General features: G+C 36.8%; 1 protein-coding gene across 1 annotated transcript; it reads right to left on the reverse strand.

Annotated features, from left to right (window-relative positions):
- Positions 1-732: 732 nt before the first annotated feature.
- LOC106177134 (polyamine-transporting ATPase 13A3) lies at positions 733-20,382 on the reverse strand. The gene is given in 33 exon segments (XM_086995624.1): positions 733-3,250; positions 3,750-3,833; positions 4,131-4,219; positions 4,461-4,606; positions 4,922-5,072; positions 5,355-5,427; positions 5,657-5,753; positions 6,123-6,275; positions 6,526-6,605; positions 6,970-7,074; positions 7,389-7,570; positions 7,839-7,963; positions 8,261-8,381; positions 8,566-8,728; positions 9,072-9,185; positions 9,599-9,743; positions 9,953-10,014; positions 10,534-10,734; positions 10,974-11,119; positions 11,444-11,620; positions 11,827-11,958; positions 12,119-12,185; positions 12,583-12,717; positions 12,882-12,951; positions 13,467-13,503; positions 13,506-13,540; positions 13,977-14,059; positions 15,198-15,248; positions 16,042-16,102; positions 16,447-16,505; positions 16,893-17,060; positions 17,260-17,345; positions 20,286-20,382. Coding segments are annotated over 33 exon segments (4,026 nt in total). The 5' UTR covers positions 20,302-20,382; the 3' UTR covers positions 733-2,638.
- Between the last annotated feature and the right edge of the window lie 337 nt (positions 20,383-20,719).

The following is a 20,719-nucleotide window of genomic DNA, read 5'->3' on the forward strand; positions in this document are numbered from 1 at the left end:
CCAAGGCGATTTTTGCGTGCCAAAAGACAATTTTTTTTCAGGTGTATATAAAACATTTTCTGGTTAATTTAAAGAATGAGTGTATAGTGGGAAAATGCTCCCGTACTCAAACGAATATCTATTTACGACTCTTTGCTAATTCAAGACCTCGCAGACCTAACAAAATCTAGTAGCCATTTCACGTCGCTCTGAAGATCTACATAATGTTGACATTTGTATCACTTAACATTAAATAAATAAAGAATGGTGTGCACCAAACCTCAATGTTCCCACATAAAACTGGTGTATTTCTAACACTGAGCAACGGGCACGGGTGCAACACGTCGTCTGCATTTGTCTATGAGCTTAGAGGCGATCATCTCTTTTAATTTTTACGTTGAACGAGCATATTTTCCGCTCTTAACGAATATTGTCAATATTATAATGCCACTTTACCAAATGTGATTACACTTACGACAGCACTTCGTCCTTAGGTCTTGACCAGTGATTATTTTGATACTAAATTTCAGAGGCCAAGCAATATTACCGGGTTTCAAAACTCATTGAAAGATCAACTACATCTATAAAATCAACCCCATAGTATTCTTATTATTTAGTACGTCTCTGATGAGCGGGATCGGCCTTGGTAGCATCAAACAGTTCTTGGTAGTATGGTGAGTAGTCTCCAGTGACGTCTTAGACCCGGGGAGAGGGGCAAACACCGTACTGTGAAAAGGAGAGAGTAAAAACCTGTCACATTTTGATAAAAAAGTTTATTTCACGTACTTCTTCTAGATGTAGGTCTGAAGTCGACAGTACTGGCATCAAACAAACACGTTATCGAATGCTACCGGTAATAATGATGGCTTTAATAACTGTCAATAATTCAATAATTGAATAATTAATAAATACGATTCGCTAAAGTGCGAATAAATAATCAAAAACCCTTGACTAGCACAACAGTAAAAAGCTTATACAATCGTAATAATTTCATACGAAGTCATTCTATGGCTTCTCTTTTAAATGGCGAAGATTTCATAACTTTGACGTAATTTAAACAGATGTTAACTAGCTCAGGTTTTCCTCGATATGAGAGTCTTAGAACACAACGCAACAACACAACGCAACGCAACGCAACACAACACAACGCAACACACGGACGTCCATACATTCATGGACCATGCACCCTAGAGAGACACACCACCGCAATTGTTCAACTCTGCCAGTCCCGCTGTTAACAATCGGGAACGAAGGCTGTCATGGAGGAAAATGTGAAAGCTATCCTGCTTAATACATCTATATTATCAATAAGCTTAAAAGAGGACGGTAATTTCTAAAAAACATGATGCATAGACTGTAAAGATTACGTGGAAAGAAATTAACTATAAAATCAAGGAAGCAAGGAAAAAACGTAACAAGAAAATATAAGAAAAGAAAAGAAAACTTAACACTGGCATTTTCTTATCATGAAAAAAATATTTAGTGATCAAAACCAATAACAAAGCCAACAAAAATACATATTAAAGCTTGGATACATTAGCTTGCATTGCACAAAGTACAAATGGGGAATTAAGTCACTAATAAAAAAGAAAACGTTTGGTCCATATTTATAATTCTTGGTCTTGCAGAGAAGATGTATAACATCCAATAACAGTGGTATTTGCTATTGAAGTGGTCTGATATGGACATTACCATTCTTATTTTGCACTTTGTACTTTACCGTCCGAAATCTAGTTCCCACGCAGAAGAAACCAAAGACTGGCAGACGACACTGCAAGACGGGCCCAACACCGAGGCTGACTCAATAAGTACCAACTAGCCTTGATAAGCCCACAAATAATTTAACAATACAAAATATGATACAGTCAAGACACCAACTACATATATGTTCACCCAAGTCTTTATCTTTGATCAATGAGCAGCACTTGTACTGGCCTTTATAAATACATTCCAGTAATGCATATAAAGCTGATGGCATACTTTGTGACTAAGGTACACTGTTGTTAAGTAAATAATAGTCACCTAATCATTTATATTGGAATTAACAGTAGTGTGTATTCTTTTTGCTTACATTGTTGTATCAGCTCTACTGTTATAAACCTAAAGTTAATACTTATTTCAACTCAGGATGAATGAAACTGGCACACATAACTGGATTGAATATTTATAGAGACTGTCAAAAACACATGGCATTAAGTATCTTTAAATTTCACAATTAAAGCTAGAACCAACCACATTTATTATTGCATTTTATTATTGTTTTAACAGAGAAATTCTTATCTCCTTGTTCTCTGTAAAATAATAAAATAAATTTCAGATTCTACGAGTTTAGATTCTTGAATGGTGAGGAATACAAGTGGGTTATTCACTTGCTTTCGATGGTATGCACTATCTACCCATTTTATTATTGGCAGTAAATTTGGTACTATTTGACTCATCCAGCTATCTAAATTATCTCCAAGTGAAGATCTGTAATATTCAGGATCAAACTGATAAATAAAATTTACTAGACCATTACTCAAAAAAAATTACTGGTGAATTTGTCAAGAGATCAAACTCCTTTTCAGAAGTTGTTCATACTAGTATATACTATAAATAAACTGTTGTGCTTTTCATCATAAATAGAATAAATTCAACCTTCAGACACCACTGGGATTAGCTACAAATTAGAGTTCTCTTCCAGAAGCTCTTTCTCCTCCACTTCAACAGTGAAGTAGTCAGATGGATTCTCCTTGCTGACGTCATAGGAAACATGGTCACCGGCAGGAGGCAGCACTTGCTTGCCACCTTCAATGAGGTCAAGGTCATGGAATCCTTTTTTCTGACTGATTGGTAAGTCTTCCTTGTCAGTGTGGGGAAAGTCACTTGGTCTGGTGTAACGAAGGCTTTCAGACAAGTGGCGCCTTCTAGGGGTATGTCCGTGTTCACGACGATGAATGTCATGGAGACTCTTGGGTCTGTCGTCTGTGGTGAGCTGCTTGGTTCCTTTATAGGAATCACTTCCTGGGATGACGTCGATGGAGGTTATAGTTGCACTGCTATCGCTGTTTTCACTCTCTTTCCTACTGTTATTCCTCTGTACTATGGCCTCAAGGTTGCTCTCGTCTCGTAGAAGTTGTGCAAGATCAGACTTCTCTCTGGAAATGGGCGGCCATTCTGGCGTGTTGGCGATCTCGTCTTCTATCTCCATGTAGTGGAAACGAGAGGTTTTGGCACAGCACTCGGTGGCGTCAGCAACTCTTCTTCTGATATATCCATCTAGGATGAAAGACTGGAAAGAAAATTTTATGCTGACATAATTACTTTCAATAATTATAAATAAATTACAATTAACTGATCTAGTCTGAAAGTAATTAGAAATTAAAGGATATAAACAATTTAGAACAAATCCTTCATGGACATTGCATCTTGTATGCTCCCCAGGGAGGTGAGACCGCCTACGGAGTGCACCAGTGCAAAAATGACCAGGCTTCCTTGACTTAAATATTCATATATGTAATTGTATAACTTCAACCTTCGGGTTGCGATTTCTCCAATAAAGATTATTATTATATTATTATTTAAGCTCCACATAATAAATAGGCAAAAATTCAGTGTCAATGTTATGACGCATGCTTTCTTAAATTTGTGACCTGTGAACTATGATTTCCTTGGGTTAACAAATGTTATGCTGATTATGCCTAGAAAAAATAATTAGCTTTGCTGCAACAAATAAACAAAACCACTGTGACATTTTGTAAGGTCATGGTTGACAGTAAAACAAAGCTTACCTCCAGTATCATGGAAAGGAAGAAGTTGATGACAGCAAAACCCACCATCAGTGTTCTGAACAGCACAGATGGCATCAACTTCAACTGTAACAAAAACAAAATGTCCAAGCACGTGAAAAATAACTCAAGCATCAATAAATTACAGAAAATTTCAAGTTTTATTATTTTCCCCTGTTTGATACAATGATTTTTTGTAAAGTAATCTATAAGTAGATTAGTTGTCATGCTTTTAACAACACACATTTTCATTCCAAACCAGAAACTCTCCCCTAATCTAAAGAGGTTGTTCTTGACCTTTTTTTTTTCACAAGAAGAAAATTAAATGCAGTAAAACTTAATTCTGGGAACAGCTTTCTGTGCCCTGAGGAGGGGAGAACCTACCTCCAGTAAGTCCACCATGAATGGCAATGGGTAGATCACTATCCACACTGTACATAGAGTCAGTATGATCAAGTTGATCAAGAAAGCATCTGGACAAAAAAAAAAAAAAAAAAAAAAAAAATTAATAACAAAGTTAACTGTATTGCATCAGCTAATATGCATTAACTTCAAAAACTTATAGAGAACAATTACATATATTGGAAATAATAAAATTATATTTTCTAAATGTATCAAAAACTTTCATCATTTTTTTAATCATCTGTTCGTTATGAGTATTCTCCATATTTTTTTAATGACTATAACACCAAACAAGAGAATATATATACTTACAGTTGCTGAAGACTGTCTTCCTAAGTGGCGCCCCCTTGGAGAAGACGACCGCCAGTGTGATGTACTGGAATGCAGAGACGCTGAAAATGGCGGAGTTCTCATAACTGGCGTACTCATCTACAGGATTGATCACATATGGCACAAACCTGGGAGATAAAAACACATTTGGCTGATACTGAACCTCAACCTTGTGCAATGCTGATTGACGTTCCACACAACGTCATATAATTGTATACTGTTGTATGCATCTTGCTCAAAAGTTTAGTTTCACCTACACCAAATTGATGAGAGACTTCTCTCTCTGTCTGCCTGTATGTTTATTCTCTCTCTCTCTCTTTGTGTTGTGTTTTGGCTGTATACTCTCTATGCACATGTTCTCTCTCTCTCTCTCTCTCTCTCTCTCTCTCTCTCTCTCTCTCTCTCTCTCTCTCTCTCTCTCTCTCTCTGGTTCTACTACATACCAAGGCTGTACGTATACAAGCAGATAGGCCAGTGCCTGCGCTGTGGTCTGTATCCCCATCTGTAAGATAACGGACAGTATGGGCTGTGGGGAGATCAGGCTGATGGGAACCTTGTCTTTGGTCAGTTTGGAGAAAGCACCTGTTCTGCTGACTGCAGGCAAAACACAGACAAAAATATTAACACATAGGTTTACTTAGTTCAGATACTTCTTACTTTCCAAATCAATTTACAAAATACATTAGTACGTATGACAGAAAAGTAGATATAATATTTCAGATCCATGTTTAACACAAATTTAATCTACTTTAGAAAATGTGAATAAGAAAAACTGTACTAGCCAAAGTCAAACAAGAGAATACCTTTCCTAACAAACAAAGAAATTAATTTCATTTTTACTACAAATCTCCCACACAAGTCCAGTCAGCCACTTACATGTAATACTCAGAGATGTTAGCACCACAAGATCTATATAGAGAAACTGAAAATCTGTCAAATTGCTGCCAATCTGAAAGAAACACAACACTTATCATATTTATTTATTAAGTTTTATTTTTAAAAGGATAAAAATGTGATCAATATAAAATTTATTTTCCCCATTGCCCTCAACTTATATAATAAATCATCATGATCAAACTGAGTGTGACTGTCAGTTCATCTCTCCAGTTACATCTATGAATAAAAGGTAAAACAATAGATTTAAAAAAAAAAAAAAACGTACAAAATGATGGACTTACCCAGTAGAGAATGAGAACAGACACAAACTGTGTAAGACTGTAACATGCCATGTACTTGAAAATCCCAAACGTGGTGGTTAGAGCTGCTCTCCCCTCTCTGTGGAAGACAAATCCACAATCTTTAAATTGAGTATGGTGAACATTCACATGGTGACAGTGTGTTAGCTGTGACAGTGTGTTAGGTGTGACAGTGTGTTAGATGTGGCAGTGTGTTAGATGTGACAGTGTGGTAGATGTGGCAGTGTGTTAGGTGTGACATTGTGTTAGGTGTGGCAGTGTGTTAGATGTGGCAGTGTGTTAGATGTGACAGTGTGTTAGATGTGGCAGTGTGTTAGATGTGGCAGTGTGTTAGGTGTGGCAGTGTGTTAGGTGTGACATTGTGTTGGGTGTGACAGTGTGTAAGATATGAGTAACACCCTAGGTTCACTACTATATTCAGTGCTAGCAGCACATTCTCTATCCTCACCTTATCACTGTGGGCACACACTCTATATTCTGATGTTTGGAGGTAAACGGTGATGCCACTGAAGCCTCAGCCTCTGACAGAGATATCCCAGCGTGGGCAGTCTTCAGGGCCCCACAGTCATTGGCTCCGTCCCCACACATTGAGACATAGTAGCTGAAACAAGTGGTCTACATATTATACTAACCAATACTACACAAAACAATATATATTTTGATTAATATGACAAATTCACCCCATTTATTTATTAAAAAAAAATAACAATTTATGTTAAGGTATAATTTAGCAATTGTATAATACTTTATATTATTTTGTCTATAATCAGAAGTAAATCATTCAGAATATCCATCAGCTTTAATTTCACATGAAGTTTTTCATAAATAAATTATGTACATAGAGTACTCACCCCAACTGTTGCAGTGTCTCCACTAATTGCTGCTTCTGATCAGGTGACATCCTGGCAAATACTGTGCCCCTTACAACAATCTAAAATGATAACAAGTTACTTCGTTGGCTATTTTAATGAAAAGTTGTTATTTTTCTAGTTGTCTTTAACTTGTTACTTTGAAGATAAAACTAAGGGTGTTCCTCCCTATATAAACTGGTCTTTTCTCTGTAATTACATTCCTTATATTTCAGGAGTAGCGCAGTTTAAAATATAGTGTGCAACCATATAAATTATACCAGATATACATTTATTATGCTATTATGAATATAGTTCTTTTTGCCATGAAAAATATTACCTTTTATTCATTTATTACGCTAACCTTATTTTCTTACTTCTTTCACTTAAGTAGCAAACAGCTTTTGTTTAGGGAAACTAAGGCCATGATATATGTGCAGCAGTTACCTTTGGCAAAAGTTCTGGGTAGTGTTCTTTGATAACTGTCCATGTTTTCCCCGAGACGGCAAAATGGAAGTGTTGGTCAGTCAAGTCTATATCAATGGCTGTGCTCTGGAATGATATAGGTATCACACATTAAAGATATTCATGAAAATTGTGTCCATGCCTTAAAAAAATGATTTTTGACAGCTTTAGGGGTGGTGAACTGTGGTGCAATATTCCCCAAAATATTATTTTGTTTGAAAACTTATATTCTATTTTAATCTACTCACAGTAATATTGTTAGCTGTGACTGTGTTATTGTGCTAGCTGTGACTGCAATATTGTGTTTGATGTGACGGGGTGTGACACTACCTTACCTCATTCTATACATATGTTAAGTACAGCTGGAGATCATACACTGACATATCAAAAGAGTGCCTTACCTTCCAGGGATCACAGTGAACCTCCTCCACCTTCCGCTTGGTGTCCTCTGCATACATCCACTCTAGGGTTGGTCTTGTCTTGCCTGGAGGGGGCAGCACTGAGTTCACCAAGATGACATGGTGGCTGGGGTCAATCATGTCACAGTCTCTGGCCACACTCACTGCTGTCAACATGTTGTCACCTGGAGGACAATTAGAACACTATGTCATAAATCTAAATAAAAAAAAAAAAATCCCACTACATTTCAGGGCAACAAATAAATATTTTTTATCTATTTAATAGATAAATTTTTTGCACATGGAAAGAATTTCTCTGTAGGGAAAATGATACCCATTACCATGACAATGCCAACTGCTGTCACAACAACCATGCCTGTTACCATGACAACAGCTGCATGACAACCATACACGTTGCTATGACAATCGCACCAGTTACCATACCAATCCTACCTGTAACCATGACAGTGCGCACATTGGCCTCCCTCAGTTGTCGTATAACAGGAGTTGTCTCAGGTTTCAGTCTGTTCTCCATCACCAGAAGTCCCAGAAATATCAGGTCATACTCCACCTGCTCTCTTTTATAAAGAAACAAAATACAAAGTGAGCATTTTGGTAAGGATAAACCATCTCTACATTTCCAATAATTTGTTTCTTATTTCACTTGGGCTTCCTCTTTCAAATTCCACTTTAAAATAAGAGGCCTTTTAATAAAATTTTCTTTATTTTATCTATTTTTTCTTTTACTTCAAAGCATAAACAGTTTTTCGTTTTAAAGACCAGAATATTTGCTACACCCAAGCATAGCTACATATCTCAAGTTTCAATGACAGATATCAAGTCCTGACAACTCCTACTGCCCACACTGTGCCCACCTTGTAATTCTCTGTGTCTTCACATAGTTTACTTTGGCATGCAGTGGCTTCCAGGCCAGAGCTAGCACCCTATAGCCATGTTGGGTGTACTCCAGTAGTTTATCATGGAAGTCTACAGGAACTGGGGGAGAAATAAAACATGATATCATTACATACCACACTGGCTCAGTAAAATTATAGTAAATATAAATTAAAATATTTTTGAAAGCTCATAAAAGCATACAAGTATTTGCCAATATCTGTATGAAGTAATACATCAACTACGACTATCTTGTAAAAAAGACATCTTTCACCCCTCAACTTACTTGTTTCCGCCTTGCAGAGCGATGCGATGGTCTCTGGTGCTCCTTTGGCATACAGACAGAAGTTTCTCTCTCCCAGCGTCCTGGCAATAACGGACATCCTCTGCAGACTGGAGGAGAAGGTGAACTGGCGTACAATGCCTACTTCATACGGAGTGTCACCCGGCTGAAGACAAAGTGAAAAAAATCTTTATAAAATACAATCAGTGATTTATTTAATACAACACACACATACACATGGAGTAAATTATGCCAAATGTCAACAGCAATGATTCAAAATTTAAAACTTAGTGCATAATGCAACAACCTACAGGAATATAAATTGCACAGTGAAATCACACAATAAAATTAGAATATTTACTCCAGATCACTGTAACAAACATCCCACTGTGCCAACTGACTCTACTTTCTCACAATGACTCAAATGATTCTTCCTTTTTCTTTTCTACATTGAATCTGATATTTTGGGAGTGCACTTACCTCATTTCTTACAAACAGATATGTCTTACCTCATTTATTTCCAGACTGGAGTCTCGGACCACATCAGGGTGGCGAGGGCGGACCACAGTGGGGGCAAAGGTGTCAAATTTGGAGGTGTCCTCCTCACCTGGCTCATCAAGTTCCTGGATAACAAAAACATGGACTATTTCAGGGAGGAGAATGCTACTTAGTAAAAAAAAGTTGGAAAAAATGGCATTGGGTCCAGGGGCTGCCTAGGACTGATATTTTGGGCTCCAAAGAAGTTGGAAATCTGCTGATAGTGGGGATAAAACTCATCTCTGACAGTTATACTTCTGAATTTTTGTTTCTACATGAATTGTAGAATCGAGAAACAGCGCGGGGCAAAACTACAGAATGTCACGTTCCTTTAAATAAAGTGAATTTGATTTTAAAGTAAAAGACACGGAACGCAGCCCTCCTTAAGTATACATTCCATTAAAATATAAATTTCTCTACTGCACTGGAACTATAATGTTACCTAGGCAACTTGGACAGCTTGTGGCGTGCTAAAAAAAAGGAAAAAGGAAAAACTCACCCAGTCTGTGACCTCAAACATCTTGAGGTCAAGGGGGTCGCCACTGATTTGACCTTTGATCTTTGTGAGTGAGTGACATGTTGCCATGGTGATCAGGAATGGTCCCCTTGGTAACAAGCTGGGGGCATGGACTACTTCTGTAAACCTATTAAAAAAATATTGGAGATAATGAATAGAGGTAACAGCAGCTAATGAACTGGAAGGCTATTCTACTCCTCATTTCCAACATACTCATATAACCATCAGCATTTCTATATTCTACTCAGCGTCAGGAGGAGGCATGTTAATCTGAATCCTTGGCAACAGTCAATTTAAGATATAGATATTATAACTCTATGTATGGTGGACACTGACCGTTGATCACTGGCAGGCACCACGCCCCACATGTCCAGTCCATCCTCCGTCAGAGTCCCCGTCTGGAATGAAATTATTTCTTAATAATTGAATTATGCAGGGATGGGATTTGTTTGTTTGTGTGTGTGTGTGGGGGGGGGGGGGGATTGAAGCTATTGAGCAAATATTCCAAAAAAGTTAAAGACAAAGTAAAAAAAAAAAAAAAAACGAAGTCAAAAACCTGAAATTGGGAAAAAAAAACCTGAAAAATTACATCCCTAATTACATAGCACTTGGCTACACAACTCAAGGCTCTGTAAGGAGTCTTACCGAGCTTATTGCTTTGTTCCTTTACATGCTTGAGGATGACACTACATGTAAAGTTACTGTATGTAGAGATTGGATTTTTTTTAAACATTCCAGACTTTATTTTACTAATCTCTAAGTTTATGATCAGTGTAAAAGCATTCTGTAAGAAATGAAAGTTGATGAAGTCTATACGATGTCAGTATAATGCAGAGTTCTACCACTCAAAGTATCAGGTTGAACTACCAACAGATTTCTATATTCCTCCCTTTCATAACATTATCACAGAAATTCACCTTGTCGAAGCAGACGACATTGATGGAGCCAGTGACAGGAATACTGGAGGGACTGATGCAGAAAATGTCCCGTTTTTTCAGACGGCCCTGGGCAAACACACTTCCCACCGTCAGCGCGGCAGGCAAGGCTGGCGGGACAGCGATGGTTACCAAGTCCAAGCAACGCAGCATGATCTTCCCAAAGGTGTCGCCACGTATGGCCTGTGTGGGAGAAAATAATAGCAATAAATGTTTGTAAATGTTCCCTATCTGTATACTACTTATTAAATATAAAAATAATGTGGAAGGGAGGGGATAGAAAGATAAGATTTTCTCTTTGAAATTATTGCAGTTCCCTCTCTGATGGAATAGTATTTTTGGAGGGGCAACAGAATGATTAGTTTTTCATCCATGGTATACTAATCATAATACCATGAATTTTTTTTAAACATGTAACTCACCATTATAACAGCAGTGTAGACAAAGCCACAGAAGGACATGAAACCCAAAACACCCACAAACTTGTAAGTGTCTCGCGTGAACTTAAAGTCGACTGGTTTAGGGAACAAGATGGATCGCACCAGGTCTCCCTTTGAAGTCATAAAACCTGAAATAAAAATGCTTGAAATATGGTATTTGTTGCGAAAATTTAAATTTTAAACTTTAAAATAAATGCTTGTATTTTCACTGGTCTAACTGATTAATTAACTTCGGAAAATTAAATTTCTACAATCCCTAAGTGCTTTGTTAGTGAAGAATTTCTGTTTCTTTTTTTCTTGAGCATATAAAACTCATCAAATCATTCAGTGTCATTCAAAATATCACCCCTACTTAGAAAATGTTTGTCTTAACTCTGCAGATATCCCAACAAAAATCCTGAACTTTCTCACGGATCTGGATTATACCATTTTCGACAATTCTCTTGACTTACCTGTCCTGATGACCACGGCCTTGACCTTCTGATTGCCATAGTAACGTGTCTGGATGACATTGGTCCCACAGAAGAGCACATTGCGGGAGTTTTCCCGTATACTGAAGTGGACGTCTCTCTGCTCCTTGGATATCATGGGGTTGGGGAGGGCAGTCTTGGTGACTGGGACGCTCTCTCCTGTAATGTGAGGGAAGAAAAGATGATCATAATAATAAAAATAATTTTTAGAATTTTTAAAAATATAAAAAAATGAGGTTCCATTCTGCACAATGATACTACAAAAGTTTGGCTTGCTTACTCATTTTGATATACTTTTATTTACTGGTTTGAGCACAGCATTACATCTGGAAAAAGCTAATAATAGATGTCACCACTATACATACCTGTCAGCATGCTCTCATTGACAATACAGTTCCCGTTGATAAGAACAGCATCACATGACATGATGCAGCCGTAACGAGGGATTTCTATCAAATCGCCAGGCACCAACTCTGAGGACGGAACTTCTACAAAATCTGTAGAATTAGAGAACAATAAAAAAGTACATAAAATGAAAAACATCTGAAAAATCTTAAAGGTGTAATTTGTTGTGTCAGTGTCTTAGAATCAGACTAAAACTAGACATGTATTTCAGTGGCACACCATCTGATGTGATTCTAGCTGTACACCACTTACCTCCCTCTCCTCGACACACAAATACTGTGCCCGATGCTTGGATGGTTTCTCTCAACCTTCGCTGCATCTGGGAAGAGAAAATCTGACCTTGGCATACATGTTACAACAAGTCTATTACGGACAAAATAAAGTCACTTTCTAACACGATATTTTTTAACGTGTCTTGGTTTTTGAGCTTTTTGTAAACACAAGGGTCAAAATATGATAATGCCGTTCAGTACTGGCCTTCAATCAGATTTTTAAATGGTCTTAAAGAATTTATTTAAATTGCCAAATCAATCCCAGACTCAAAAGATGAGTCATACTCTCTCTCTCTCTCTCTCTCTCTCTCTCTCTCAATTTTAGCAGAAATTCATCTTCAAAGGATAATGACCCAATGATTAAAACTTTTATATTTTTTATGATATGCATTATCTTTAAGTTCTTCAAATGAGGTACAAAACTACTGAGTCCAAAGTGCTCACCTGTCGTGTTTGATAGACATAGGTACAGATGGATATGGCCGAGATGAGCACAATACAAGAGGCATAGTAGTAGTACTCATCCACATACCACAAAATGCAGCTGAACACTTGAAAGATATAGAATGGGTTTAGCACCTGCAAAAAATTATCAAAATATTCAGCTGAATAGATTATTTATCGTTTCTTATTTAAAGATGGTAGAAAATTAAATCAATTATAAAGAGGCTAAATGGCATGTTTTTTATCTATAAAAAAGGACTTAAAATCAGCAGTAAAACAGAGTCTGCCACTTCACTTACCTGTAGAAACAGTATCTGAATAATTGGGGTAACACGTACTCTTATGTGGTTAGCACCATACAACACCCGCCTGTAAAATAAAGAACTTCAGTGAATAGTCAACGTATCAGTTATCTTCTGCTATGTGGCAGCATCAGAGTGCACTTCCACAAAAATGTCAACCATAACTGACAATTCTATGCATATACAAATACAAGGTAAGAGGAGAGAGACAGTGAGAAGAGATGAACGAGGAGAGGGGGGGATTAACTCCTATCTTTTCTACTTCAGATAGTCCATGGAGAGAGAGAGAGAGAGAGAGAGAGAGAGAGAGAGAGAGAGAGAGAGAGAGAGATGAGGAGAGAGAGAGAGAGAGAGAGAGAGAGAGAGAGAGAGAGAGAGAGAGAGAGAGAGAGAGAGAGAGAGAGAGAGAGAGAGAGAGAGAGAGAGAGAGAGAGAGAGAGAGAGGAGAGAGAGAGAGAGAGAGAGAGAGAGAGAGAGAGAGAGAGGAGAGAGAGAGAGAGAGAGAGAGAGAGGAGAGAGAGAGAGAGAGAGAGAGAGGAGAGAGAGAGAGAGAGAGAGAGAGAGAGAGAGACTAATTCCTACCTCCTGATTTTCTCCACTTCCGACAGTCCATGCAGTTATGAAAATAAGCACATGACACGCCCTCTTCTATACCTCTGAAATAACATCACCAAATGTGTTGACAAACACATAAATAATGTTGTTTTATACACATCTAAAAAGCACATCTCTGGATTACAATGTCTGTTAATTTTTAATAATGTTTTTGTTATTATCTTTTGTCAGACATTACAAGTCAGACAAACACAGTATTTTAAACACTGAACTGGGTGTCAAATGATTTTTATTAATACTCTGTAGATGGCACCACTGTATCATATTTGAATTGCTTTTTGTCCAATATTACAAACAACACACACAATCCACTCCTTTACAAGAAGTTCACTCTCAATTAAAAATTGAAATGAATACTCTTTCACAATAACAACTAGTTTTTTACTTTTCATAGTATAAATACAGCCGCAGAGAGGTGCTACCTGCCACCCACACATGCACTGCCAACTCACTCTAATGTTTACTGGCTTGACCTACCTCAGCTTGGAATAACTTTGTTTCTCAGCATTCCAGATGTATTTCAATTTTTTGTTTGAGAAGTAACGAACCAAGCTGTCGTCCTGGAGATGTAAAAAAAAAAAAAAGAATCAAGGCTGTACCAAAATTATTTCATTTCAAGTCAGGTACTACTTAAATTTTATCAATAGCGTGGCAGCAGCATGTAGTTGCCAGAAAATGTAAAGAAGTTCTACAAAGTGTATATAAGTATTTAATTTTCTTTGCTGATTTTGCCTGCTTTTTTTCTGTTTTTTTCTCTTAACAAGAGTACAATCTTTACTGCTAATATTCGCAATGTTTATATAAATGTTTTACAGCCTCGAGGTTTGACAAAACTAATGATATTCAACCACCTGTTGCCACATATATAAATACATAATGACATGATCATCTGAGTGTAAACATTAGAACCCAAGCCCTGATAATAAACACACAGTTATCCTGAGTGCAAACATAAAACCATAAAGTCCTGAATATTAAAAGCTGAAGAGTTAGTGTTCTAGTATTCTACGCATCATAACCCAATGGAGTTAGTATTTGCGTGTAGAAGCCAAAAGAAGTGGATACTAGGTGATAAGCACTATGGGTTACCCATTTTTCATTTTAAAGTTTTTTTTGTTTTTTTTTGGGGGGGGGGGGGGGGGCAAGGAATATAAAGCATTAGGGGGTCAAAATAAGGTGTACATTTTTTTAAGTGTAAAGATTTACCTTTGGAAATTATGTTAAAGGGAACTATTATAATAATAATAATTAAATTCTATTATAAAAAGAAAGATGAATGCAGCACGTACAGGCCTACTCTTGTTATGCTCATAAAAATGAGCAAATGTAGCCGTGTCAGATTCTAATCGATTTTCAAAGCAAATAAAGGAGAATAAAAGAAAAAATAAAGCGAATAAAACATGTTGTTCTCACAAAGAAATACAGAAACTCCTGTCCCACATAAGGATAGAAAGAAATGATAAAGATCAAACTTGTCACCATGCTACAAGTACACAGATAGCAACATGCTTCTTATCTATGTTTATGACAACCAAGCATTGATAAAAAAAAAGGCTGCAAAAAAAAATAAATAAATAAATAAAAAAAATTATAATAATAAAATAAATGCAAGTGGGAGCTATCAGAAGCCATGCATCAGAGGGAGGATACAATGTATCCTTTCTGGTGATATATATCAAACATGCCATGGTTACATACATGATACAAGGGCTCCATGACGAGATCACCCGAACTCCCCTGACGTGACGACTACGGAGAGAGAGAAAATCAACCAATCATCAACAACAATTACATGACGTTACTTGTATGTTGGGGGGAGGGGGAGACATCATCAAGGAAATACACGACAATATAAGAACACTCTTCATTCACATTCACAGTGCTGTAAAACACATCATGTACAAATCACTTAAATCATTCATATGTGTACTCTTGGGGTAGTGCTAACACTCACCAATATAGCCAAATGCTAAAACTGAATTAAGTTGGCTAAACAAAAAATGGTTGATTTGACTTGTTTTTGTCAAATTTAAACCATTTGGAGGTAAAAAGTGATGAAAAAGTTGTGATTTGGCTAAAAGAAAAAAAATTACCAGCGCTACCCCAGCAATAAAGATCTTACAGATATGACAAGTGCAAGGCAATCACTTCATCCAACATATACCACAGATTCTGTAGTCAGCTTTTACAAGGAAAGGGAGGGGACTGACACTTTTGACCCTTCTACCCCCTCAATTTTATCAAAATTTGATTCAGAATATTTCTTCTTCATCTAAAAAGGCATTTTTATCCCTCCTCACCCTCCCCCCCCCCCAAAGAAAAGAAAAAAAATGCTCACAGGCCTGTGCTTTTATCATAAAAAAAAAAAAAAATTAAATATGAAACATTCAATCATAAAACATGCTGTCACTCACATACAAACACAGCAGCTATATTCTCACATTTTTCCAAACGTACATCACGGACTGTATTAACACAGCTGTGGAGAGGTGCTGGGGAGAGGTGGGGAGGGGGATGGGGGGGATGGGGGAATGAGCCCTACCTTCAGTCCAGGCATCAACAGGTGGCTTTCCCGTCCATCTCTCCGCGGAACAATCTTCACACTGAAACAGTCAGTATAATAATAACACAACTGCATTAAGATGGGATCAGTATTGAAAATGATGCTTATGTGCATTAAGCTGATTGAAATGTGAAGAGATAATGGCAAGGAAGTGTGCTGTCCAGCCACTGAGCAGTGGACATTACCTCTGGGATGGACAACTCTTTTAATTTACAAATATTTAACATGTTTTAAATAGCATTTCATTAGTAAATGACTTGATATTCAAACCAATAAAAGGGAAATATTTTTAAAGATAATAATTTATTTTTCTAATAATAATTTATGTCATAATGTAAAGATATCATTATGTTGAAGAAAGAGGCACATGTCAATTCTCCATACCTGGTGCCGTCTTTGGTAATCGTCTTCACTTTCTCCACAAAGATCTGTTTGTACTGATCCTGAAATATAGTTATACAGATATTAAGAAACTTGGATTTGAGGATTTCACTTTCTTTAAAAAAAATCTGCTTGTACCTATCCTGAAATTTTAACAGACTCATAAGAAATCAAGAAAGTTTGGCATTTTCAGATTTTCAGATTTCAAAGCCCAAGAACTAAATCGACTTTAGGTAGGTGGATATACGAGTTAAAAAGTTTTCTCGGCAGTAAAAAAACCAAACTACAATCACAAACAGAGCCCTATAGATTTCAATGAAACAAGGTGAAATGTCACCATAAAGTGCTCTGGGAATTCCAGCTATTGTGCAATGTTATCAAAGAAAAATTATGAAACGGCACATGCTGCCAAAAATTTTTGCAAAAATTCAAACAGTGGTTATCCATACCTTTAACATAACAGCTCCAGCGTTGCCAAGGCGACATGATGTATGTGTCACTTTCAGCATCCAATCAGGTCTCCAGTGGAAGACCAGACGCAGCAGTCCCGCAGTGAACAGATATCCCAGCCAGGCCAGCACTGTTCTTACCCTACTGCGCTGATATCCACTGATTTCCTGAAACCAAGAAATATTTATGTTTATTTACCTTCTATTTCTCATCACTACAAAATTCTGGTCTGTTCCGACCCAAGAGTAACCAGAAGTAAAACAGTTATTTGTAATTTTGCACCTTTTTATAACAAGGACATTGTTCAGCTATGACAGTTTCAGTCCAATTCTTAACCCTTCAAGTGTCTCCAAGCACATAACCTACCATTTGGTCCTCTCGGCCTGGATTCACATACTCCTTGTCTGGCTCCAGGGGGGGTGGTCCAGTCTGGCCAACTTTGGTGGCCACCTCTGAAATAAATAATTCTGTCATTGGCAATCTATTCTTCATCAATTCACCGACAAAAAAAAAAAATGGTACAAACTTTTTATCAGTTTTTTTATTATTTATTTAGTTATTATTTGTTGTTGCTCAACAAAATGATAAAAAAAATCTGTCAAATAGTACACCTTGTAAGTGACATCTTATTTAAGCCACAGCACTTAATGCATGAAACTTGTCAATTTTTTTAGGGACATGACTCATTAAGTATGATGCAAGGCAAGGGTAATACTAGTAAGCAGTTTTTATCTAGCTCTTTTTAACGCTTATACATAATTTCATAATTTCATTTTAGTACATTTAAAAGTTTTATTCAACAATGGCACTATTACAGGGCAAAAGATTCCCGCTTTAATACAATTGTAAATCTATTGGTTTAAATTATTATCTTAAACTCTGTGATAGCTGGAGGTTGAGTTGATGTATATTTCAGTTTGAAGATCACAACTAGTACTTGTGAGGTCATTAGTGATGAAGCATCATACTAGTATATGAAAACATGAAAGCACCTAGATGCTGATATATAATGTTGACCAATCTTTCAAAGTCACAAATAATTTTCACTTGGAATACAGCTCTTGTAAGCCAGAGATGAGGATTCTGCAAATAATGCTCACTTTGCTTTCAACCTAATTCTTGGATGTCCAGCATTTATGGTAAACTTCTAAAAAATTCATTGTCTATATTCATGAAATATCTAGGAAGTCTCAGAAATGATTTCTATGTCTCCTTTTCTGTTATCAACATATCTGACAAGTCAATTGGCCCTAAGGACCTGGCAGAGTCAGGAAATTTAATTGGGCAGCCCATTTCTTTTTGATCATTAAAAAAATTCATAAAATACACCTTTTCCTTTTTCCAGTTTCAGAAATTCATACACTGTTAGCAGTTTTAATAGAAGAAGCCTATGAGGTCAAACCAGTTTTAAATGAAGCCAAATCCTTACCTGTTTTACACATTATTCTGGCAACAACGGTTCTTTTCTAACCCCTGATCAATATTTTAAAATACTGAGCTTCAGCACCTCAGTGACTAGTACAAAGATTTAAAAGTCAAGCCCAGGCAGGTAAAATACTTGAAATTCTTTTCAAATGAGTTAACTTTTTTAGCTTTTGTTAGTAACATGGGGGATTTTAAATTGAGCATTCTGTTTAAGTTGTTACCCTTTTTTTTCTCTCATGGAGAAGGGAGATCATAATACATGTACTGACATGTTAGAATCATTCTACAGTGCAGATACACACTGGAGCTATTTTGATAACACTTACTAGTGCTTGCCTTAATTAATCACTTTTTACTCAGTCATTAAAACTGTACCTACTAGTATACTTGAGTATGTAAATAAAATACATTTACTTGGCAAGGCCTGTTGTAGAATATCTTAATGTTCCAAGACCTGCTACAGAATATATAATATCAATGTGGCAAGACCTGTTGTACAATATCATATAAATGTGTCAAGACCTTTTGTAGAATATTATCTTAATGTGATAAGACCTGATGTAGAATATCATATATGTGGCTTGTATTTAACTCACACAGACTTGGTGCATAAGGTTCAATTTATTATTCCAATATACTTTTCCTTGTTCATTGACAGTCCTCTACTAAAGATCATCAAAATATTGCAGTTCCAACTTAACTCTTGGCTGGTCATATTTTTCAGTTCTTTACACAGCTGCCCTTAAGAGGCCTATCATAGCGCCATCTGGAGCAAGCTTGTTTGCTTCTGGAACACAGTGTAAATAATTGACCAGCTGATAACTTAACACCAGTTTGACATTTAGAAAACTGGGTTACATGGTGGCCATATATATATATATTCCTACTTAACCTATTATTCAATATAGATCGACCCAACTCCCAGGGGACAATTGCTGAATGCAATCAGATAAACACGCCTCCTCTTGTTTCCAACATACTAGTATGATCACCAGCTTTTCTGTATTCTATGTAATGTTAGACTGGCTAATCTGTTAATGTGATTGCTTTTAGCAAGAGTTCTGGCAGAATTGGATCGACTAACCAGGAATGATATTTTCACTAGGAATGAGCCCTTAAAAGGCATTCACAACAGACGATCCTGGGATCTAGTGATCCTGCGAAAATATGACTGACCCTACATGAAAGAAGAGCTAACTAATCCGCAGATGGTCTGTCGACCTCTACACATGCCGTCCCTGCAGGGGTCTAGCAATTAAACCTCAGAGCCGCAGAGTGGTGGCAGGGAGACCAACAGTGGATTAGTCGGCTAAATAAATAAATAAATAAATAAATAAATAAATAAATAAATAAATAAAATACCCTATTAATGGTGTATCTTAAATCAACTGTGAAAGTGGTTCATTGAAGTCATATGATACTGATTAATCACAAAATTTCTGCTCTACCGTAATAAATTATTTACAAAACTGCCTACTCTTTGACGTCATAACATATTTAGGTAATAAATATATTTATAATAAGCGAACAAATTTGAGGACAGTTGTGCAATTTGATTAACACATTTCACCATGTTTCTTATCATACACCACTGATAACAATCTGACAGATATCCAGCTATGTGTAATTAATATTTATGCCTGACCAAAGCCAGAGACGTAGTAAAAAATACAGGTACACCTGAGCAAAAAATGTCAATTAGCTTGATAGTTGGACCATAAATGATGAAGGCCTACGTCCAGGTTGGCCATAATCTAACGGTATGAAAGATTTTTCGGCTTGTGTTTGATAATTTTCATTTACTAAATGTTCACGTGTTTTTCCAAGACGTCGACCTGCGTGTCCCTCGAAAAGAGAAGAATTTTCTCATCATTTGCCAATGAAACTAAGCTATTTGGGGAATTTTTCAAACTTCTAACCTCTTCGGCTTTTGTTTCAAACTACACGTGGACTTATTTGTGACTTACCTCGGCGTTTTCCCATCGTATTTTTGGTAATGTCAGCGATCAATCATACCGCCGTCCGTCCCACTAAATGGTGTGTAGCAGAATCCTCGCCTACTACAATACTATAGGCGGCGCTCATTGCAAGACAAGACAAATAAAAGGCCGAATTACTTCAGTGAATACTGTGAAGCATTTAAAGGGATAACAACCGTTCGTAAAATATTCATATTTCACAATAAAAACATTGTAAATATCTCATAGAAATATAATAAATTCTATTTTACTCCAAAACGGCGTTTAACACAATTATTCTAGAATTTGTGCTTGACATCACATCACGTGACCTCCATAGATTGCTAAGAGACTATCACACACACACAAAAAGCGAACTTTTTAGGGAAAAAAAAGGGGGGGGACTAACTTTGAATGTGAGCATTCAAAGTAACCATTGGCAA

The sequence above is a fragment of the Lingula anatina genome, chromosome 9 (genome assembly GCF_051362555.1).
Source record: "Lingula anatina isolate TDL-2025a chromosome 9, LinAna3.0, whole genome shotgun sequence".
In the NCBI taxonomy this organism is placed as follows: Eukaryota; Metazoa; Brachiopoda; class Lingulata; order Lingulida; family Lingulidae; genus Lingula; species Lingula anatina.